At 42.2% G+C, this 24,826-nt stretch overlaps 1 protein-coding gene across 1 annotated transcript in view; it reads right to left on the reverse strand.

Annotated features, from left to right (window-relative positions):
* ETV6 (ets variant 6) overlaps positions 1-24,546 on the reverse strand; it is a 34,512-nt gene extending 9,966 nt beyond the window's left edge. Inside the window, exons 1-3 of the mRNA XM_009877553.1 lie at positions 24,315-24,546; positions 20,415-20,549; positions 13,888-14,430 (exon numbers count right to left, since the gene is read on the reverse strand). Of these exons, the coding sequence (XP_009875855.1) occupies positions 13,888-14,430; positions 20,415-20,549; positions 24,315-24,546 (910 nt within the window). The remainder of the gene's footprint in view (positions 1-13,887; positions 14,431-20,414; positions 20,550-24,314) is intronic.
* Between the last annotated feature and the right edge of the window lie 280 nt (positions 24,547-24,826).

Raw genomic sequence — 24,826 nt, forward strand, 5'->3', positions numbered from 1 at the left:
TCAAGGAGCTGATGACTTGTGACAGCTGACTGGAACTGCACATGATCTTTCAAGGTCCCTTCCAACCCCTACCATTCTATGATTCTATGCACGTGCAATGTGCACTGCACTGTGCCAGGGCTGCACATCCACCTCAGCGTGGCTAGCAAGTTCTACCTGAATCTAAATTCTACCTGAATCTAATGGCTTTGGTTATTTTCCACTGGCTATCTTTACTTCTCCCTGACACACACACTGTGCCTCTCTCCTTCACAAAAACAACCAAAAAAATCCAGCCCAAGATGTCTGGGTGGCAAACTACTGGACTAACAACAAAGCTGCAGACTCTGAGAAGAGGTAGGATTCAAGTGCAGATTTGGTTTTTGTTGTTCAGTTAAATTTTAGAACAGATTCAGGCTAACCTTGAATATAAATATTCCTTAAACAAGAAGAATGCAGATCTGCATTTTGAGATCTTCACAAGAAAAGTCGTAAGTGATCAAGGTCCCCGTCCCATATTCTAAACTGACTGACTTGCTCAAACTTGCAGAGGTATTAGCAAGCTGGTAGAATTTGCAAAAATCTTAGACTTCTATTTACTTCAACAAGAACACTGAAAATTCTTGAGAATCTGCTTAGCTCCTACAATCACTTAAAACCTTGTCTTCAAAAGCTCATCTATCTATCAGCAAATTTAGTTACGTGACTGAGTTGGAATAATTTAATGAGCTGGCATGCATCAATGCAACTGTGACAACTGTGTCTCAAGCCACTGCAAATAGGAAATAGAAAGCATTTTAGCTTTAAACACCAGTAGAAAAGATTTAGGCTGACTGCATTTCTTCTCACCTCTCCTCCAAGCTATGAGCATGCACACTGTTAGCTATCATGGACCAGCTCATGTTTGGCAGCACAATTTAGTTAAATGTACGAGCTCTGTTTCCAGAGTATCGAAATTAGTTGCCTTCTTTCAGGTTTCACACGAGAGACCTTTAGGAATTTGAGCAGAGGCACTCAAGTTTTGTTTTTTTGAGCTTTTTTTTTGACCACAAATTATTTACATCCTGGGTACCTTTCTCCACAGACTGCATGTAAAAAAAAATGAGGTTTTGGCAGGGCCTCCCTGACTGACAGAGGAGCGGCAACTAAATAATTCATCATTATTAGGCCAGTAGAGAATATCTTTAATAGCACAATAAAACTACAGGTCAAAGACTACCTGGTAACTCTTAGTGAGTGTAATGAATCTGCTGTATAGTAGAGCCCATTTGGAGTAGACTGCAAGCCTATGAAATTGGTGAAAATCCAAGAAGCAGCAGTGCTAAAGTACTATTAAAAGTAGCTTCTCCACTGGGAAAAGAGGCACCTGCACCGAAGGCTGGTGAAGACAATATAGAAAATTGCATCCTCCAAGAAGGTCAACACTGTTACATGTATTTTCAGGAAGGATGGAGAAACAGAGAGAAGGACTTGTATGTGGATGGTTGCTTCGTAAGTGTAAATCCTGTGTCTGAGGGAAGTCTGGATAGCATGAATGAAGACTAAATCACTTCCTCAGCTGTTCGGAGGCCTCCAAAGGAGCAATCACATGGAGGGACTCTCCACAGGGTCTGTGTTGGTGAGTGAACAATGGCAAGAAAGGACGCGGATGTTGCTGAGGCCAAACAAGTTTAAAAGTGCTAGAGATTCAGTAGAGGTGTGGAGTCAGGACTGGTACCTAAATTGTTTTGGCATGCTGGAATTTCCTGTCTTTTGGCTAAAATAAGGTTACTTAGAAAGTAACTATATCTCTGTAGCATAAGGAAACATCATTTTCCCCTAACCCACATATGTACTTCTTGAAAGAAGAGAACTCAGATGGTTGAACTTTGTACAGTCTGAAGGCGAGAGCTGGAAATGAGAGGCTTTAAGACAATGTGGTATCAAACAACCAAGCCAAAGTGGGAAGGAGGTGAATGGGCTCAGCAATTTGAAAGGGCTCCTGAAAGCTGCCATTTCCATCTCCCACCATTTTCTCATCTGTGTTACTGGGCAAGCCTGAACTACGTAATAGGCTGGAAATCAGGGCAAACTGTACCTTCAAACTGAGAGGCATGGCTACAACTTTTTTTCCTGCAGTTAATGCTTCTAGAGGGACTTTTATAGCTACGCACTAGGTAGTAATGAGGTGTAGAGTACTTAGCTGGCTCTCAAAATGTGCCCCATAAGCACTGCCCTACATGTGAAACAGGCAGCAGTTTCCTACTCCTGCTAATAACAGCCATGTATTTACAATCCTGAGGTGGGCAGAGCTAGGGTAAGCCTTGGGGGCTGCCTACCCACCTAGTCTCCGGGCTGCTGCCTGGCACTGCGCTGGAAGTTGACTCTGGGCACAGGGAAGAACATGCAGCTGCACAGCTCTGCAGAGGAGATAGAGTGGTTGTGGTTTGTGGAGTAGGATGAAATCTCTCTCATAAACAGCAATTCCTGTCTTCAAAGCCACCTGACAGCAGCAAACTTGCCTCCTCACTCTAGTTTTAACCCTTCCTTTCAGGTGGCAGAAGAACCCAAGCTTCAGCCACTCCTCTGCGCAGTAAAACTCAATTTCTCTTCTCTAACTGAAAAGCTCTGTTTACTCCCCGCATTTACAGCACTGCTTTGGTAACGTTACAAAAAAGGGGAAGCGGTAATACTGTCATTAGGAATCCCTTGTGACAGTCAAATAAACACTGTGTGAGTGGAAGCATGTATTACAGATTCTTCATTTCAAATATCTTTCTAAGTCTACAGGCACAACCTTCCGAAAATACACCTAAAGCAAAACTGGCATACAAATACTTCCTAATGGCTATATGACCAGAGTACACATATTCCTTAGAACTGAAATAGCATCTAGGAATGATCTATAAATTAAACATTATGGACCTTATATTCTTAGTACTTTGACACTTGTCCAGCCATTACGAATGACTTCTCTAGTATCATTTGGCTAAGGCAGACACGAGACTGGTCGTCTTGATGTTGCAGTAGTGAGAGGTCTTACATCTGTGCTCCCTTAGACTAAATAATGCTGTCAACAGTATAGGCATACACATGCTAAAGGCTTCTTTTGTTCAAAATGTAACATTAACCTGCACTGTAATATTTTCTAAAACATACACTGCAACTGAGACCCCTGTTGTTTAAGTGAGCCCATGGTGCAAAAGCAGAGCAGGCCTTCTCCACGTATCAAGTACTAAAATCCTCTCTTAACCACATAGATGTTTTCTGGGACCCACCCACATACAGCACTGAAGATCATTATATAAAATACATTTGGTCTGGCTGATGACTGACTTGGAAACTAATATGGCTTCATGGAGAAAGAGATCGTGCCAAAATAACGTTGTCATAGTCCCTCTGACATCAGCTGAGGCCTTACCCCTTGCTGAGTAGGTTAGCCTAAAATTTCTCCAGCATTATATCATTTGACTTAAATGGTTCTGTGATTTCTAACAGCTGAAGAGTTCTCGCAAGCTCAGGACCCTTTACTTTACAAGGTGATGTGTGCCTCAGCTGCATTTGTTCATAGGGAAGCAAAGAACAGCTGTTCACAACTGAGACTAATGAACAGAACTTCTCTAGAAGTTCTTTGCTAGGTCTGGTTTCCATAAGAACATTTGAAGTTCAGTTAGAATAGCTAACATGGTGATGCTCATGGTACCAGAATAATGAACTAGTAAAAATTCAGTTGGCCATAGCTGCTGTAAGAAGGTCCTGATCTCCCTTTCGTTTTATCCTCCCTTCCTCCTGCTGCTTACCTTGTGCTGGCTCTGTCGTAAGATTTGTCCGTGAGCTGACTTGAATTGTTTAAACAGAAGAAAACAAAGCCTGCAAGAAACACCAGCTGGCTTTCTGGTATTCGAGAGATGAATCTGCCTGCAGGAAGACCTAGTGAATGCAAAAGCCAGCCTGAAGAAGGTGGCCAGACTACGCTGGCCTTACAGGCGAAGACAGAGAGGAAAGAGGGAGATGCCCAGAAGGTCCCATGGACCTTCAGCCTACAGTCTGTCATCCCCCTTGCCAGAGAAGGTCAGCAAGTCTTCAAGAAGACAACACTGCTTAGAGATATTTGGCCAGAACCAAGAAATCACAAAGGTTAATGGCTATTCACTTGTAGAATGTATGGTGAGAACTACTAAGCTAACTTGCTCTCATCACATGAATGGGGAGGAAGATAAAATAAAGCTGGTGCAAAGGAGAGAGAAGACATATAGCTGTACCCTACCCTCTGTATTCTTGAAGAAAGCCTCTTCCATGGCAAAAAAATGTTAGGAAAACAACAGACAGCACACTTGGAAAGAAAGACATGCTATAGTAGGATTAGTGCTGTGTTAATACACAATCCAGCCTCCATATCTAATACCATGACATATTTATTTTAGCAGACAAAACTATGAGAAGAAAGTAACCAAGTCTCACAATTAAGGGGTTAAATGTCTCTAAGAACAGAGGGAGCATTGATCCTGAGAGAGAGCAGTCCTGTACATCCCTATATGGTAATCCATGTCCAGGTTACTGAGGGAAAAGAGTCTTCTTTCCATGAGTGTTGGCTGTTGTAGGAAGCGGGATGGTAAGCTGGCACAGTGAAGCCAATGTTTCTATGTGGAGAAACCTCTTGACAGACAAGTGTTTGTTGAGCTCAGTAAATTCAAGCTGGGGCTGAGCAAAGACATTGCCAGATTTCACAACAAAACAGTTGTATGTTGCTTCTGTCTTGTACCCAAACGCTGAGTGGGAGATCAGGCAGAAGGAGAGCAGAAACCTGAGACTGTCATCCTGCAAACAGTTGTGCGGTGACACAGAATTAACACAGTAAGATGAGGCCAAGCTCTCTCTTTGGCAATAAAACCTTGTAAGGGGAAGGAGGATCCAAAATGTCCATATCCCTCATGTGGTTGTAGAAAAGAGCACTCAGATCACAAAGAATCTGCAAACACCTTGTTAGATGAAGAATTTGCAAAATTCTTGAAAGATGAAGAATTTAGCAAATGCTAAAGTATTTAAAAACGTGATTTTTTCTCCCTTGCTCTGTTCTGTTCCATCCCCCCATCTCCACCAAATAGACAGGTATTTCCAGTATTAGCATCAAGTGCTGTTCTTTTCCTGCTCCACCACAGTGGTGGAGAGCACTCTTCCATTTATCTTGCTAAAGAAACCTGCCTCTGATCCTCCTGGGGCTTTTTCCTCACCTTTATTGCTCATGAAGGGTAATGACTAGGAAATAGGTAAGAAATTCAGCATCTGTTCACATGCACATCCTATAAACACCTCACCACCACTCTGATATGAGAAAACTGGCCAAATGCTTTAATGAGGAGAATTTAAGAACTAAGGATGAAGCTTTATCTTCTGAATTCTACTTTAGAGAAATGAGCAAAATCAGGAATTACTTAATTACAGGAAAGTAATTTCTAACAAGAGTAATAATTTTTGACCTCACAATGTGAGAATCCTCAGTATCTTGTGTCACAAGCTCAGTTCACCTTCAGGTTTAGCCTTCTGAGATATCCAAGCTGTTTTTTGTTTTGTTTTGTTCTTTTTTTTTTTAGCAGCAGAAAATCATGGTTTCTAGGTGACTACTGCCCAAGAACCTCACTCCAGTGCTCCATCAGAAAGCCCAAAACTTTCTCAGAGGTGTGAATGTGGCTGAAAGACATGGCTCTTGGTGTGTTCCCAGGAGGTCCATCCTGAAGGGACTTCTTCATAAGCTGTAACCTTGCCATTTCTGCTATGCCCTCTGCAGAAAACCGAAATGTGATGTCCCCTTCTTGGGGTTAAATCTCCATGTGCAGACACAGCCAAACCCTCCCTCTCTTCCTTCCCTTTCCTCAAGGGAAAACAGTAGAGGTAGAAAACAGTACATTGTGGGGACCTTCTTTGTATCTGGTGTCTTACCAGTTTAAAGGTGTGCTATAAACTTTAGTATGACACTTCTGATCTGTATTAAAACCAGGATTAAATAGGCCTGTCTCCGAGGAAAGTGAAGTGTAGTGTCAACACTACAGTGTATTTTCCTGGTTTAACTAAAACAGTGCAAAGTGATGTGATGCAAGTTTGTTTTGTAGAAAAAAATATCTGAATTACTGATATAACTCTAGCCTGAAGAAAGCATGCAATATACAGGGAAAATAAGGGGCATGTTTTCATTAAAAGTCTAGTTTTAAGGTGTTTTAACATCCTGATGACCCCAGTGGAGGCTGAGTGTACTCTGAACCCACTTAGCACATCTGTCTAGCCATGGCATGTAGATGCTTCAGCGCAGTAATGAGAAGGATGAAATCTAAATGATTGAGCTTTCCTATGGCTTGGTCAGTCCTGGCTCCTGAATGGACCAGACAAGCTCTGACTGCAAGTTCTGCTCCTGTAACTGTGCAGTAAGAATGGAAATGGCTGTAAAGCAAGACACTTAACAGAAAATCTGCAGCCACCTATGCAAGCTATTGCCATTCAGATATTGCTTGAGTGTCATTAGCTAAATTGGCAGGGAAGGCACATTTTCATGCTGAAATTAATTGTTAATGCCATGTTAAGATGACTCTCAAGGTTAAAATGAAAACTTCTCTGATGAATATGAACTCTATTAGCTTGACTCTCATCCATACTTCAGTCTCTTTATAGTAGTCTGGCTTTCCACAAGGGGCTTGAAATAGAATGTGGTGCATACTGCAAATGTAAAAGTGTGCATGACTGCAAGGGTGAGTGATTAAACAAGGCCAATGACACTATCATTGTCATATCCAAATGGGAGCGACTGGCCATGCCTATACCAGAGTTCTCAGGTTATTTCAAGGCTCCAATCCGTCTGTACAAGACACTGCCCTATGGGAAGGAGGGTCCGCTCCCTGACAAGTAGACACTGAACCCCCCCTGTTTACACTTTAGTATGCTAAAGCTGTTTACTAGCAAACCACAGAAACCCATTGTTGTGGGTTTCTGTAGTTTTCCAGGCTGTAACTTGTAACTCTTCAGCCGCTGAGACTGTCTTGTCACAATTGCTCCCTAAGTCTGTGCTTCACAAAAGGCCACCACTCCGGGCTATGCTGTCAAACCCTGCTGGGATCATGTCTCGTGAGAGCGGTGAAGATAGCCTCGGCAGTCTCAGGCATGTATACAGGTAGGCTCCCTGTGGTATCAGCAATGATATGTGCTGTCTTATAAAAAAGAATACCTCTAAGGAAGCACACAACAAAAGCTAAGTCTCTACGACTTGGTTTGTCGGCACTTGTCCTCTGGAAAGGGGGGTACAGCAAACGCTTTCCGTTTAGGTAAGAATTCACCACAGTGAAGCTTGCGATGCAACTTTGGAAGGGGGAATAGTAACGAATGAAAGGGACGCACAGCACTGGATGGATGGTGCTGGTGCACACTTGACTTGCACAGGCTCTTCCCGATATGAAGTGCCACAGCACCTCAGTGTGTAGAAGAAGGTTTCTACTTACAAAGCAGTATTGTCATTAGAATCATAGAATGTTAGGGGTTGAAAGGGACCTCTAGGGATCATCTAGTCCAACGCCCCGTCATTCTGGAATAAAATCACTTACCAGCCACCAAAGGACTATATGAGGGAATTAGGTTCACACTTCTGCTACTAACATCCATTGTGTTCATCGCCTTACACATGTAGAGAATTCATAACAACAAAACCCCAAACAACAAAACCCAGACTGATTTGGGTCCAAGAATCTCAGTGATTGTCCCACTCATATATGGGCACAGTTGGTCAGGTTCTGCTTTCACTTGGAGGATGTTACTGCAACATTGACACAAAAGTGGCTGTATGACAAAACATCATAACTAGCTTTAATTGCTGCAACAGACAAAAGCAGCAGCAGATAGCTTGGTGCCAGTTATGTACCCAGTCTCTCCAGTTTATGGCTAGCTTGGGTGAATATCACTTAACCTTCAACTCTGAATGAGGGACTTTCTTTTCTATGCAGTATACCTCTTTCTTTCCAAAACTTCTCACCAACAACTCTTGAAAACACCTTTCACCTTTACATGCCCTTCCTTTCTTCACATTTACCTTGTGTGTTTGGAGAGTAAACTCTGTGGGGCAGGGACTGTAGCACAATAGAGTCTATAGATACTACTCTATTGCAAACATTAAAAATCAGATGGAACAGGAAGCTGCATTCCTTCTGTGAGGGATAACGGTATCAGCTGCTTCAAAACTTCTAAGCTGTGCTTAATTGTTGGTTTTTACCCTCTTTACTACATGGGCCTAACTGTTCTTTGCCTCCTTTCCCACCCTCCCTTGCAGCCAGAGTACGCCACTGCGCAGTAACTGTGCCTGTACAGATATTTAACACAGAGAGGCAAAAAACCTAATACGTCATAACTGCATTTGCATAAAGGATATTGCTGCAAAAAAAATCATCTTGCAACTTTACACAGTTGCAAATGTCACATCGACACATCCTGGGCAAATGCAGGCACTGGGGCTCTGATCCCAGTTGATAAGGAAACACTGATGACCAAGGTGCCATGTTTTTTAAGTGCGGTGACTTGTGATGTTTAAGCTCTAAACGTCTAGTGTTATGAATTTAATAGCTTGATCAGCTGAGCTTGTTTTTCTTATCCTCCTTTAAAAGAAGCTTTCCAGCTCAACTCGAAAGTAAAAAATACATATTAGTTGATTAGCAGGGTTTTTTAAGCGCTAGATTTGTGAAAGATTCACTTAGCTAACCCCTCTTGTCGCTTCCCCTCCCACACAAGTTTATGAGAAGTGAGTAAGTTTCTCAAACAACGGGGGAGGAGAATCCCTGATCCTGTTCCCCTTCTCTAATCTATCCCCCCATGCAAAACAACCAAACTATTATCCTTATAGAGCTTTGGGGTGGAAGACCTCCCCGTGCTCAGGGTTATTGTATAGCCTACACCCATCATAAGCGTTGTTTTGTAGATTTTAGTCCAATGTGAGTCATTCATAGCTGATGCGCTCTTAACAGGAGACTGCGTTTTCAGTTTCAGCTGTCAGACTATTTTTATTGAGAAGCTGCTTCTATGTGTCTTGCTACAAATCTGCAGGGGTCATGCAACTCCCCTGCACACTGAGAGGCTGAAGCATGTCAGGTGCAAAGCTGGAGGTAGGTCTCTTTCATGATTTTGGCAAGGTAAGAATCTTGCCTGTTCTCATTCCAACAGCAGTCAGTACTTCTATGGGCCAAACCAACACAGAAGTAGACAACGACCCTCTGAACAGTTTAAACATTACCTGGCTTTTCCTCGGACTCCTGAAGGGGAAGAAAGAAATCTGGCAGCTCATAAAGTCAGATACAGCTCAGTTGCTACAGTAACCCAGCTGATAAGAGCAGCACACCAACACACAACCACAGGCAGAAGACTCACCTGCTTTTAGATCTTTCCCCCACCAAATGCTGAGCAGAATCAAAAGCAACAGGTGGAGTGGCGCTCTGCGGAGGAAGAGCAACGCTCATCCTTCTAAGATGGTATGAATGGGATAGGTCTGCCCCAGACATGCATGGAGTGAACCCAGAGTTTAATGGGTTTTATTGGGTCTCAACTCCAACAGGACAGGGAGTCATTGCTTAGAAGTTCAGCTGCACCTATCACTGCTTTATGGCCGCTGCTTTTCACACCAACACACTTGTTTGGTTAGTATCTCTACTGGGTGATGCCTGAGTAAAGGGGGAGTCCCATCCGTATCCCAAAGTTTCGGTGTCAGCATTTGCTGTGGACTGGTGAACAAGCCTTTCAGTCCTGGAGAGCTAGTACAGAAAAAGATATTGGGAGCTGGAAATACCAGGAACCTGCTCAGCGATGTATTTCCCCTCACAAGAAACTTCCAGAATTGTATTGTGTTTTAAGTGACTGAGTCAAAAGCAAGGTAAATACTAGCATGTCAGTCACTTGATTAATTTGGATGTTTTGAAGCCATTCTCTATGCCATAAAAGTTAGGATGAAATCAACCCTGTTGTAGTTAGATAATCCTGTAACTGTCTCTCGCAGGAATCCCTGCATCTTCATTTAAGCCATTGACAGGTTTCTGGTGAGATCTAGCATGCCAGTTCCCATTTTCCTGCATCCTAACAAGCTGAGTTGGACATGGATATCTGAAAAAAATTATATATTCAACATCTAAATAAAGATTTGTGGTGTAAAACTGCCCTGGTTGAAGTCATCAGCAGAGCTCCCAGGAAAGTCATGGGAGTAGAACTTCAGGATGGCTGCAGGAAGGGTTTCTGGTGACCATGGAATCACACCTCAGCCATGACATGCTACAAATGCCTGCCAACGCAGTAACCCCTCCCTCAACCTGTATCTTGGGGAAGTACCTTTTGTAAGATATCAAAGTTCTAAAATGTTTGATAACAAAGCCCTCCCAGTCAGAGGTGTATGGCTAGTGGAATTTCCATTCTGCAGAAGAGAAGGCAACTCTCTTGACTGAAACTGCAACTGCATTAAAAAAAACAGATAAAAGAAAGAGAAAAGTATATTTTTCCCCCACAGACTGAAATCCTTGGAGACTATTTGGGGGAACCAAGAAGGACTGTTTAAAAAATTCAGAGGTAAAAGAAAGCCAGATAGACTGCCTGCTTGCTAGAGTTGAGTTAGGAGCTGACTATCAAAAAACACTGTTGCTGCTTTGAATTAGCAGTTCCAGTGGGAAAAATTGTCCATTACACCACTTTGCTAAACTACCCTTCTGATGTATTTTTTTAAATTTTTATATTTTTAAGTGTTGTTGTAGCTAGATGACTATTGATTCCTGAGTTAGTTAGCTTAATCCTTGCCTGGTATATTTATAGGGGATGTAAATCTGCCTTTGGATCATCCCAATGACCTCTAGTTGTGACAAAGTTACAGAAAAGATTTGTGCATATTGTGTTGAGAAGATACCTAAACATTATTTTTAAAATCAACTCCAGCCATTGACGAATAATATATGGGACCTTAATGAGTAACGTAAAGATATTTTATACCTCCTGCTTTGCTAGAAAAGTGTGAAATGGCCTTAGAGGAAAAGAGAGTAAGACCTTCAATTTGCAATTCTTTGTTGTAAAAGGCAAAGTGCTTTACCAGTAAAATTAATATTTTGAGAAATGATATTACATAAAAAGGTAGGAAAGATTAGTCAGCCGGTGCGTAGAGGTCATTATTTTGTCTGACAGGAAGTCCAGAGCTCTATTGATCGACCTCCTGAAAACAGAGTATTTGTGGATAGCAGCAAGCGAAAACATTGTTTTCTTTCTCAGCACCAAGTAATTGAATGCTGCATTTAAAAACAGACTCTATCTACAAGTAAACACATTTATGAGGCTGTAAGGTATCTGAAGTCCAGGAAGAATTCCTTCTACAATTTCAAATATCTAAGCTGGGAATAGAACATGTTTTGGAGCTAAGCCCAATGTTTTAGTCAGCAGACCACGAGATTTCCCTGGTAGCTGCCTCTCATCACTATCCCCTGAAAATCACCTGCATGCAAATGGTTAAGCCATGAAAAGTCAAGGCTCTCTTCTCACCAATGTAAACATGTAAACACTTAGCTCTGGCACTGGACTACTGGTAAATCTTTTCATTACCCAACCATGAGTCTTCCTCATCCATAAAATGAATATAATGCCAGTGATTCCTAAAAAGCTATTTTTAACAATACATCTGCATTAATGTATATCTGCAGTTTAAGAGCTAAGCATAATTTTCAGTCTCTCTGAAACTGAAGTGGCAAGGCATGGTTGGTCAAAAATCTGCATGCTAACTATAGTAGTGTCAGTGAAGACAAGGACATCCAGGTAGAAACAGATTTATTCTGACATAAAAAAGAAACGCTCTTTAAATGAAATCACTTAATGGCAAGAGCTCTAAATTGAAAGCTGTGAGATGGGTGGGAAGCAGGTAGAAAGGTGTGTACTTTCTTTCTAGGGGGTCTAAGTATGCTGCCATTGAAATCCACAGCACTGGTGAAGTTGACTTGAGGTATGAAACATGCGCTGTCTACATTTTTGGTAGTAATCTCCACTTTGTCACCATTAAATTGTCTGTAAGCTCTTTATAGGGTCCAGCTACAGTTCAGGAGCCATTACAACCCAACCAGAATAGCACCAGCTTGTGCCTCTACAGCAAGTGAGGCTTGTTTGTGTTCACAATTAAAGGACATGGGGCACTGATAGAAGTATACTGGCAAATTTACCAGTAGAAATCTAAGCAATACTAGCAACTCCCCCCAGATATGTAATCCCCTGGCCACTGGCCATAAAGCACTGCCCTCACCTGAACTGAATGCCTGAGTACACCTCAGGTCTTTATGGCATGAAATACATCACCAGTTCCTTAAGAAACACTACCTATGTTGGTGGGTCTAAGGAAAGTCACCAGACTGCTAAGCACGCAAATATAGCCTGCGTGTAACACTTTAACTGCTGCACGTATTTGTCAAGCAACTGTGTTAGACCCAAATATCCATGGGCTTGGGCTCTGTTACCCTGCAAACAACAGAGGGATAGAAAAGTTGTGGGGGCACAAGTTACAGGGCTGGTGTCACTGGACCCAGAAACCACAGATTCCCAATTATTTAAGAAAATTTCTGGGGTTAAATAAAAAATTACATCACCACCTGCTCCCTGTATTTTTTCTTATCTTTATTTCAGTCTAAGCTTTATTCTTAGAGAACGTTTCCTTCTGAAAAATAAAAATTCACAACCTCCCTGATCTTCCAATAGTACTTCATGGCAAGGAAATCTCCAGTGAAGCAATCAGTAGGATAACTTCTCTCCCATAAGATTAAGTACATTTCCTAATTTGCTGAGAATAGCACGGCTAATAAAAATCAAAAAGGAGAGAGACAAATGTCAGCCAGGCAAAAATGTCAAAAGATTAATTTCTGTAATTCATCTCTCTATTAGGTGAAAAGATCGTGGCCCTTGTTGTGCCTGACGTTTGACTAGATGGTGAGATATGTACCTTTGAATTTAAATCTTACAAAAATAGAAAATCTTCCTCATTTAAGCTGAGGCAGCACCACATTTGTAATAAATTTAAGGCATTTAAGGACAAAAATGAACAAGGTGCTTTAAAATGTACTTCTGTGAACATGTGCAATACCCCACAGGAGCTGGGTATCATGTTAGCTTGCTGCCGACAAAAAAACATGGAAGGTTTCTGGGTGTGGTGCATATTTACATCTCTCAAAATAAATTGGTTACTCGGGCATTCGCCATATTTCTGAAGTGGTTGGATTCCCCTTCCACCTCTCCCTATCTGTTTACAGTTCCCTTTCAAGTACAAAACCCATTTTCTGTAACCTCAGCTTCCTGATTCAGCTGTTGTGATGTCAGTTATTTATGATAACAAAAGTGAGACGATGCCTGTGGTTTGCATGGGACAAAGGCAACCTTGTTCCTGTAAAAGGGGACAATCCTACTGTGAGGAGCACAGGAGAGCCTATGAAGTAGGAGTCCAAGGTGATACCTCATCAGTCCTGCCTTCTCCATATAGCACATTTGACACCGCATTATCTCAAAGGTTGACAGAGGGTTTGTTCCTTTCCATAGGACTGGATGTTGATGTGAACGAAACTCTTGGAAAATTACTTCATTGCAGGACCAGGCTTTGGAGATAGGTATCTTGTGAAACAAACAGATTGCTAGCAGGTAGAGAGGTAGTGAGTGTCAGGACACAAAAGTTTCGATACCAGTTACGCATTCTGTGGTCACAAGCAAGTCATTCTGCACCTTTGCTTACCTGACATGAAACTGGTTTAATCATATTTAACTGCCTTAACCACAGATGTGGTGAAACCTGCAGAATGCCAGTAAACTCTTGAGGTCACAGAGTAGCAAAAGGAAACAAGAAACTCTTAACACACAGCATGGCTAGTTATGAATGAAGAGCATCAGCTACGGTGTAGGCTAGAGAACGTCCCTTACCTGCTATTCTTCCAATTGGCATTGCATGATCCTCAGGAGGGGACACAGACACCATGATGTGGTTCATATAAGCTAACTCTTCTCGGTGGGACAGGTTGATTGGCTTTACCTCCCTGTGCAGCCCATCCTCAGACAACCTTGGCGGTTTGAAATCGGAGTGCCTGGGGTTCAGTATCAAAGGATGCATGATAGGGCTGGGCATCAGCTGGATGACCCTGGTGTTCTCCTGGCGAGGGCTGGAGGACTTCTGGAGCACCTCAGGAGGAGGTGGGCAGTGGTTGTTTTCTATTGGGGACACTGAGAGAGGATAGGGCTCCTGGTGGTTGTTCTCTTGCTGATGCCTTGTCCCCGGCACCCTGTCAGCTGGGGAGAGGCGACGGATAGTGTTGTCCAAAGGGGACTTTAGTGGCCGTTGATCGGGATCTGGTGATGGACGGTGGTTGTTGGTGATGGGTGATCTAGAACGATGCAACAGTTCAATGGTTGGGGGGTTGTGGTGCACTGTTTCTGTGGATGGTCTTGAAGCTCTCTGGACAAAGCTATCTGTGGAGAAAAAAAAAAAAGAAAAATACAGATTGTGTTCATTGTGATCAAGGTGTAGGATCTAACTGTCAAACTGCTAGCTGGGCTTATTTGGTACTGCTGTCAGCTTGGAAATGTTTTTGTGTGACCTACAGATGCCCAGAAAAACGCCATATAAATGCAGATAGCTATTTTATTACTACACAGAATGAAATCAGTACTGTGAAAACAGTCTCCCTCCAACACCATGTAACAGTAGTTCCTAGGGAAACATGTTAAGAGAAATCTCATTTTGAAAATCTGACTGGAGCACACATGGAGGTACATGAAGAAAGTAAGATCTGATTCAGTTGTACTGTGTTTTTTATTCAAATGCTTAGAAACTTAGCTCCTGCCATTCATGTCTCTACATGTGGTACCTGTTACTGCACCCTGATGAACACTGTAAAGTAGAGGGCAGAGATAAAATAGGAAAATGTCTCCAGGAAAAGATTGGGTAGTAAGTTTCAGATAGTAGAGGATTGGGTCAAGGTAGAGAGTATCTTAGTCTGAAATAAGGACTGGGCTATCTAAAAAATCCACATCGGTAGGAAGCTCTTCGTGAAATGCTAGCTAAATTTTATCCCTGCCTTGATTTTAAGGGCATGTAACATCTTCATAAGGATATTTTCACCTTGTTTTATTTTGGTCTGTGCTGTCTACTGATGGGTTGTCTCGTATAGGCACTTACATTTCTTCAGCCGGAGGACTTCTAGCATCACTTTTACATGAGTGTACTTCCTCAGCTGTGATCCTTAACAGCAGGGGCAAGATCAATCATGGCTCTAGGTCAGTGTCTTTATGTATAACAATCCTCTTCCAAAATGAAATGCTTGACATAAACAGTGCAAACTTTCAGCTTTGCTCAGACTATCAATTTTGACTTGGGAAATTACTGAAAAAGAGGAAAACACCACCAGAGCGCACTGACTAACAGGTTTTTATCTGAAAACTAAAGATCAAATTTCTGTGCTGTTTTTTGAAAGCATTGGATGATAAGAGAAGGAAACTGCTGGGTACACGTCAACAACTGAAACAAGTAGCAGCCTATTTGTGGCTGCCTGTTTGTTCACTCCATTTGCTGTGATCCTCTTTAGCGATATTCTTGCTCTGGTCAACGCAGTGATATTCACTGAAGATCCTGTCAGGGTGAAGACTGAGGGGCTCCCACTGCCCTGAAACCCAGTCAGGCATCAGGAGAGGGAAGGGCCTGAAAAGGAAAAGCTCTAGTCCTGAGAAAATCTAGTGCCTGGCAGTGAAAAAGCAACCAACTTTTTTGCCTACTCAATGAGATGTTCATCTATACAAGGACACTAAGTCTGCAGAAAAATTTTAGAGAGAAATTAGATGGCTCCAGAACACTTCCTTCACATGCTTGTGGTCCCAGACAAGAGAAATCCATTTGCAGAGCTATTTAAGGTACTTATGGCACAACAGCTGGAGGACATAAAACTCCAGTGCTATACATTTCTCTTATTTAGACCCAAATAGCCTGAAACACAACATGGCCAGTTAATATGGGATAGCCTAAATGATGCGAAGATCAAAGAGGCATTAATTTACAACTGTACCTATCTCTGTGGCTGTCTTTTCTTAAAGTCTCCTTTCTTTGTCCAGTAGAAAGAAAACCAACCCGCTGATTTTACTCAGCATCCTGTTTTCTACAGACCATCCACTCCCACCACTGTACATTCAAACGCACTGTGCTTATTCTTGGCCTGTAAATATAGATTAGAATATTGTATTGTTTATCCTACTTATTTAAAGTGTCTTGGCTGTGGTGACCAGCTATCTTGAAAGCAGAAAAAGAATGCCTTGCTGTGCTTTCCACCAAGCTCTCCACAAACATTAGTTGGTTCTGACAAGCACCATACAGCAGCAGACCTATCTATCTGTTCTCAAATGATGGTGATCCAGGACAGGGTGGGGAGAAGGTAGGGATCAAGGCACTCCTTAAAAAGCAGCAAGAGGGAAAATTGTAAATGGATATGCACTAGTGCTCCCTTTACTCCAAGAATTTACCCTTTCAATATTTAACTAACGCATCCCCTCATGGTCGAAGTTGCTGTTTACCATAAGGCAATTTAAACCCAGCTCCAAGCAGTTCCACTGCCATGAATGACCCTGAAGGGAGTAAAAACCTCATCACATTCATTCCTTGGCACATCTGATGACTGTAAGTTGAGCACATAGGGTATATCATTTCCTGCAGGAATAGATTCGCTCATTAGTCTGGCTCTTCTTTCTGAGTGACCAATACTCTTTTTTTTTGAAAGGAAAGCTGTGAAAGGGAATTCAGCTCCCAGGAAAACTGCTGAATTGTCTGATCCATATAGGGATGGGTGGGGCTCCACTCATCCTGGGAGTGAGCAATTCCTGGTTTGATAGTCCCAAGGATTGGCTCTCTTTGCTTACCCATGAAAGAAGTGCAGGGAATGACAGTGTAAGCTTCCTCTATGGCATCCCATCAAATGACTCAGTGCTGAATCAGAAAGACCACTGGAGATGCAGGTAATTCACCCTCCACTGCACATCCCTCTACTGGGACAAAAATCAATGCCCACAGGGTAGATTCCAAACCCATGTCAATGTATTCTAGAGATTTGATTTCAAACAGCCAAAGTCACTTTGCTTAAGCTAGGAAAAAGCCACTAGATGTAAATGTTGCTTTCATCTGATTCTGGATTAACTGTCTTAAAATGAAAGCCTTTAGAAGCAGGATCGCAAGCATACAATCTATTAGGAGATGGGCAAAAGAGCCGGTAGAAGAAAATGGAAAAGGATCACTGGAGTACGGAGAGATTATAAAAAAGATCTATCACCTATGAAGTTTAACCAGTCAAAATTGCGCCAAAGTAACACCTGATCTCTCTGTTAGAGTTTGTGAGTTAGGTAGGTTTAAGTTCTGCTTCTCACATTCATTCTCCTTTTATACTAAGTTGCATTCTGCTGAGTGACAATGGTATAATAAATTGTGCTAGTTTCTCCCAAGTGACTCTGTGAAACAGGAAGAAAAGAGAAGGAATGTCAAAATGCATAAATAAATAAATTCACCTGCCCATGAATTCATGGCACAGAGATTTTCTGATTGCTTGGAGTTCTGTGGCAGGCAAGCTGTAGTTTCTTTAGCTTGTTTTGAAGTTCTTACAGCAAAACAATAACTAATTTTTGTCATTATAAAGAAAAGTTTCAAGTCATAGCACGGAGTTCTCTAAGCAAGAACAGTGGTAGTATCCCCAGCCAAAGTATTGTGAGGAAGAAATCAAAGTTATTTTTTAATTGTCCTGTGCTCTGACAGAAGTTGAACTAGATTGCAAAGGACTTAGGTTTTAAGTGACATACCTGAAAGTCCAACTCAACATCCCTGTGAAATCCTCTTTAGCGTGAAAGTTGTTCCTTACTTAACGGAGGGGTGTTGGAGAGGGCAGCTAGTATTCATTTAAAATTTAGAAAGGGAAACTTGTGGGTCAATGCGAAGTTTCAGGAAAAAATGGAGATTTTAATAATGGTTCCTGGAAAGTTCCTTAATACACTAGGCATCTGTCTCCTGCACAGCTCTGCCAATTCAGCCTCATCCTGACCTGTAGCATGCTTTTGTGAAATATTTACACAGCTGTGTGGAAACACTTCGGAGTGTCCCTATCCCATCTGCTGCTGTCCTGCTCACAGCTTAGTCGTAGAGTTTTGCTGGTGCCATCTGATTTTGGCTTTCTCAGGATGGCCAGAGGCAACTTGCACAGGTCTGACGCTACCCCATAAACTTTTGTGATCCCACATACGATCTTGAAATAATATCACAGAATCACAGAATGTCAGAGGTTGGAAGGGACCTCGAAAGATCACCTAGTCCAATCCCCCTGACAAAGCAGGATCACCTAGAGTAGGTCACACAGGAATTTGTGCATCTTTTCTCCAGTTAGCAGAGACTAGGGCAATATCCTAACTCACTTCTGTTCTACTGTCCTGGCTTGAGCTAAACAGAACAAGCTCTGTTCCATGGATTTACTTTTCAACTCAGTCTCTTCTAAGAGGCTGCATTTTCTGAAGTTAACAGGATGTTTTCGCACACAGTGTCTGCTACTAGAAGTGGTAGCACCTGATGTTTATAGTTACTACCAGGGACTGGTATGCAGAAAGGCTCTTGCTTGTACTTGCTCCTGTAGTAACCACTATCACCACTAACTCTTGTGTACCATGTTGGGGGTGCCAGGAAGTAAAAGGGTTGCAAGGAAGTAAAAAGATGGCACCTCTTGAGAAAACAGATGAGACAGGTGACCCAAAACTACCAACAAAGCATTCCATTCCAGATTATGTGTCAAGAGGTAGGGCTAGGCCAGTCATCAAATGAATGAGAGATGGTCTCTAATAACTCCTCTCCCTCCCCAAAGGGGAAAGGAGAAAGGCAGAAATACTTACGGATTGGAAAAGAAAACTAAAGCAGCTTTAATGAAACACTAATAGGACTCATAGAGAAGTAATGAAAATAATGGAAATAATGAAATACATACAGATATATACAAAACCTATTACAAACCCAATTCCCTCCTCCCCAACAGCAATCACCACTGGTGCTGCAGAGCAGGCAGGCACCTGGGAGAATCCCAGGCTCAGCAGCAGAGGGGAACCACATACAGGAGCTGGATTTGGGGACTCAGGGTCGGGATCGAAGGCAGAAGAACGGACAGAGTCCTCCATGGACACTGGCCACTGAAGAAGAGGGCTTAACCCCTCAGCTTTATACTGAATGTGATGCATAATACTCTTGTTGGTCAGGTCTGGGTCATCTGTTCTGTCCTTTCCTCCCTGGAGGTGAGGATCTTTTTACTTCCTTGTGACCCTACTACTTCCCGGCACCCCCATCATGACACACAAGAGCCAGCAGTGACCTTGGTTACTACAGGAGCAAGTATAAGCAAGAGCCTTTCTGCATACCAATCCTGGGTAGTAACTATAAACATCAGGTGTTATCACTGCTAGTAGCAGACACCGTCTTCAGAAACATGCTGCAAACTTCAGAAAGTGCAACCTCTTAGAAGAAAGTTAGCTGAAAAGTAAAATCGCTAAACAGAGAATTGGTTCTGTTCCAGCTCAACCAGCATATCTGCTCGGAAAAGGCATCACACCACATTTTTCTAGATTTTTTTTTTAATTGAAAAAGTGAATTCTGCCTGATACTATAATAGAAAGGATCTTTTAAAAGGCTTATGCTTTATAATTTTCTGTTATTGGAGAAAAACAAAAAGTACTTCAGTGTGTATATTTTAAAAGAAAATAAGCTCATATTTTTCCATTGAAGGATGCAGATTTACATTTTGATCTAATAATGAGTAGAAGAAAACCAAATGTGCAATTCCACAAATATATATTCTTTCTTCACCACTTCTGACAGGCATGTTATGTGTTGACACTACTAGAAGGAATATTAATAACCTAAGCAAGTAATTCTGATAGTAAAAATGGGAGAAAACCTTCTCTCAAGGTGAATCGCTCAATCAGCTCCAAAGCTGAGCAACACGATGGGCTCAGTGGTAGGAACTCTGGCATGATGACAGACTGTCAGTTAAAATGACTTTGCGTTAGATGTTACTCCCTGAGCCTGCCTTCTCCCTTGCTCTGCAAAGAATTGCATCTTGTTGCACCTACAAGATACTAAAAGTCCATGAAGCATCTTCCTCTACAAACTGGAAGCAAGGAAAAATGCATCCATGGGGTCAATAAAATTTTCTTGCATTTTTTTTAAATCTGCATCTAGCATAGCTTTTAAGCAGACTTTGGAAATAGGACAAAAGAATAGAAGATAAGTGGAAAATGGACAGTTGACTCCCTAGACTAGTCTATTCTTCTAAAGCTATGGAGAGAGTAGTTTTATTTAAGTTACTTTGGAACAAGAAAACGACATAACTCCTCACAGCTTTAACCTCCTTGCCTCCATAATGGCAGCTCGTGTAAGAATGAGACAGAGTTACCTTCATCGTGATTCTGGTGCAATACGACCTCTGGCTGAGCGTGGATAGAGTCCCCAGGGTGGAAGAAAGGTGTGAAGAGCATACGAGCTTTCCTTTGCTTCAGGATATGCTGAAGCAGTTCATACAAAACATCACCTGAAAGACAAACAGCAGGAAAAAGGAAATGAAACCCAACATACTGCTGAGAAGACTCATTTAGCCATCTGATGAAGGAATTCACAGCTTCTGGGTGCTATTTTCAGACCCCAAAATGCTTGCAGTAAAATCCCACATTTCACTGTTTTGCAAGGTTCTTCCCTGAAAGGACAAGAAGGGAAAGAAAAGCTGTACATCACTCCTCTGTGTGTGACTGCAGAAAAAATGGAAAAATGACAAGACATGGCTTTTATTACCCCAATATAGCTTGTTTTCAAGCTATATGACTGTCCACTGAAGAGTTCCAAACCTTTACAAGCAGTGGTTAGTTCAGTGTCCCACCTTCTCACAGCCTCAGTTTTTTAGACAGACACCTTAGGACACAGAATTCTTAAATGTAGAGCCTAGGACTTACATACCAAGCCGCTGGGAGCAAAGATGGTGCTCTTCTTTAATTACTGAACAATTTAGTCTGTATGGTGGAGGAGGCAGAGGATGCCGTAAAGGCTCTCCATGCAACACCAGTGCCTTAAAGCCAGAGGCAGTGAGCTACTAAGACATGCCATTTTAGGAAATCCACAGGGATACTTTGAGAATTTATTTTGGGATGAGCTCAAAGACTTGAAAAAAAATGAGAGACTTAACTACCCCTAACACCCTTGCTGTGGTGACAACTCCTGGAGAAACTGGAGGTCTACAGGTGCCTTCTGCACATCACTCTTGGTGTCATGGGTTGGACTCCCAAAGCTAGTTATTTCTAGCTAGTAGTTTCTGTATGGAGCTCACTTCAGCAGGCAATATTACAGCACAGATATGATGCAGACTAAGGGACAGAAAGCAGTGGACGTGGTGCTCTGTATAGGTGAATATATGTGAGTTGCTGTTCTATCACTCTTCCACATGAATGTGTGCAACAAATTGCACCGTAACAAGCTGACGTGTTCCTGCATGAACTGCTCCAGATGCTTGTTTCTTCGTAGGCTGCAGGCCACCTATTCCTCTCTTTCTCCCCCATTTCCTGGCACCAGAATCATTATATCTTTCCTCAGTGGAATGTATCACCTCAATATCTAAGAGACCAATGGACTAACTGCCAGTTTTGTGTCTTTTTATGTATTACATCTTGTACTGATGCCTCTCCTCCATCAACAGCTACATGAAACAAATAGGCACTTAGACATTTGGTACGATGTAAGTGGTTGTAACATTTCAAGTGAAAATGCACAGCACAGGCCAGGAATTCTCTCGACTTTTAATTCTGCTTGCTCTCTTCTGCTTGTCTCTGCTCATATTACAAAGCAACAGGTTGCAGCAATAACATATTACTTGCAAAGGAATCTAGTGAAGTTTCACTCAGGAAACCTTGGACTTTCTGGGAGAGTTTTCTCAAGTGTGTGGTGATTTTTTAGTAGTTTCTACGAGACTCTAAGCTGCGCACCGTTTGTCCCTTGTCTCCATAAATTGCCAATGCTCTATCTGTGGGCAAGTTTACTGTCTTAACGCGAAACAGTTAAAGCCATCCTGTTTTCCATAGTTCAGCTTCCTTTATTTTTAGCATCTTGGCTGCTTTTACTCTCCCAGCAGCGACTTTAGGGCATTTTTAAAAGGTGATTGCAATACCTGAAAATCTAATTAAAAATAAAGCCTCAAGAACCCAGTTACCTTTTCCATATTTAGTACATGAAAGGCTAAAAAGTGATTTTACCACATAATTTGCATCTTTGAATGCAATAGTGGCATTATCATAACTAGTGCTGTAACACTCCAAGCGAATTTGTACCTCTTTTGATTTGGCCTGACAGTTTAGTGAAAATGTTCATAAAACTGGCTGTTTCTTTTTTTTTACCTAACAAAACTGTTACGCTTTGGCAATACACAGATGCAGTAACGCTAGTTAAGAAGGTGAAAAGCTTTTTTCACCCTCTCTTTCTCCTTTGCTTCCTGCATTCCCTGGCCAGCCCTAAATAGCAGAATAGCTGTGGGGCTGTGAGGCCACTTTATTGCTAGAACTGCTGCAGGGAGTGGATGTGTTTCTCCTGGTTTAACTGTGGAGGGAAATGATACCGCTTTTATGTAGCTACAATCTTGAAAAACTTAATGCCTATATGGCAAACATTCTTCCATAGTTCTGAGTTTTCACATGCCGTTAATTTCTGGAAAATGTTGAGGTAATGTCCCTTTACCAACAGTAATCTAAAGTTTTAGGGACTGACTCAGGTATCTTCTAAAAGGTTTATTATCGGTATGGAATACCTGGAGAGAAGAGGAAGAGAAAAAGCAAGGGAGAAGGCCTTTAGTTTGGCTATTTCATTGCAAATTCAGGTAAATAAGAGCTTATCTTCCTGCACAAAGTGAGGATTTGCAAGCCAGAGGCTCTTTTTCGGGAACACTCTATTTCCAGCCTACAAATATTTTATTCCTACTCATTTCAAGTGCCCTCACAGCACACAAGGCGAAGAGCAGGGGCATAACTTGTAGACAGCAAAGCACTGGAATGATAAGGGGAGTGGCAGACAAGATACATAAGAGTCCTTGCCAACAGCCCTACTTACAATACTCCTTTTGCCTTAAACTGGGCTAATTTTTCAATAACATGATGCAAAGTGGTGTACCCGAATTTTAAAAATCAGACATTTCTAGGCATCAGTTTTCACTACTGTATCACACTGGCAATAGACATTAATCTTTGACATCTCCTTCCATACAAACTTAGTCTTGGATTTGAAGCACATGCTTAAAAAACTTTATATACACTAAACATAAGCCACAGTTTGTGAGGCAGATTCTGCAGAAGAATGGTTGTAGGGGTGCATTTAAGGGAGTTGCCAAGCAGATTGATGCAGAATTAGTGTCACAGCTTGTTTATCAGTTGGATCCAAGCAGCACCAGTTGTAGATCTGCACCTACTGAGCCTTGCACTGGAAGCCTCCTCGCAGCAATTGTCACCACTTGGCCCAAACTCTTCAGTCACCTATGGTGACTGAATTACAAGCCTTTATATTGAACAGGAGTACCTTGTATGGTCACAAAAAAGAGCTCACAACTCATATTTAGTTAAACATCCTTGACAAAGGAGGGCAGAGGCTTACTCTGACTGTAAAACTGGAGCAGACAGACCGCAGGGGATATAAATACAGGCAGGCAACAGACACATTTCTAAATCTTCTTTGTGAATAAATGAAGACATAATTTAAGCAACAGTCAGACTGATTCACACACCTGTCTGTGCGGTGTCTTGGGCTGGACTCCAGCACGTGAGAGAATATGGTAAAGTAAAGCAAAGCCCACAGGGGCTGTTAAATAGAGGAAAGGTCCCCCAGGGAGGAGTTTTGCAGTCACTTTTAGCAGCACCTCAGCCAAGCCAACTGTGAGGCAAAATGCTAATACGGGATTCTTAAAGAGGCTGGAGCACCTGATTAACTTGCTGCTGTAGTTGGGCCTGTGAAAAGATAAGCCTTTACAGAGAAGAGCTGGAAGTCACAAAGTGCTGCCAGAGAAGCTTGCTTTCCGGGAGTTCTGAATTTTAGCAGGTTGGATATTTAGGTTTGGATTTGCATTCAAATTTGCCTACAACTCAGGTGTATCAGGATTGCATTCCGTCCTTGCCCTTTTTATCCTTGTCTCATATAAGTGTGTCTGTCCTCCCTCTCCTCCCCTTGCCCTGTCCACCCCCACAAATGTGCCTGTTTCCTCCTCTGACCCTCTCAAGATTTTGTTGCATCATTCTCTCTCTTTTCAGTTGTGGCTTCTGTAAATAACTCTCACCTGAATGAGGAGACCTGTATCGAAAGTCCTCTTTGGTCAGAAGCAGCAGAGCCTTGCCGTTCATCTCAAAAGTGTTGCTCTCGATAGGCCTCAAGGAAAATTCCTTCTCCGCCCACCTGAGCCACTGTGCCACATCATCCCTGCTCCAGTAAACGGGCTGCAAACCTGTGCCAGGAAGAGACCAGGATTGTGTTACCAAACTGAGACAAAGCACTGGAATATAGGCAACCATCATGGAATCCCCCTTTTTCCCAAGCCATTAAGTGCAAAGTCCCAGGGGAGGTGTAGGAGAGGAATGTCACGTTGACGCAGAATCACTCTAAGCATTGGACCATGAAATACACCATTAGTTTAGACACCTTGGTTTATCTGTGATATGTTGAGAAACAAGAACCGCCTCAGCATCCTGAAAAACAGTTTCTAGGACGTTATTTCTTTCCAGGTTTCCACAGTGAAATGGGACTGTCCTCTAGCTGCTCCTTCTGAGGTGCAGTGCAGGCATCAAGCAAGGT

Source organism: Apaloderma vittatum, unplaced genomic scaffold, assembly GCF_000703405.1.
Source record: "Apaloderma vittatum isolate BGI_N311 unplaced genomic scaffold, ASM70340v1 scaffold4061, whole genome shotgun sequence".
Taxonomy (NCBI): domain Eukaryota; kingdom Metazoa; phylum Chordata; class Aves; order Trogoniformes; family Trogonidae; genus Apaloderma; species Apaloderma vittatum.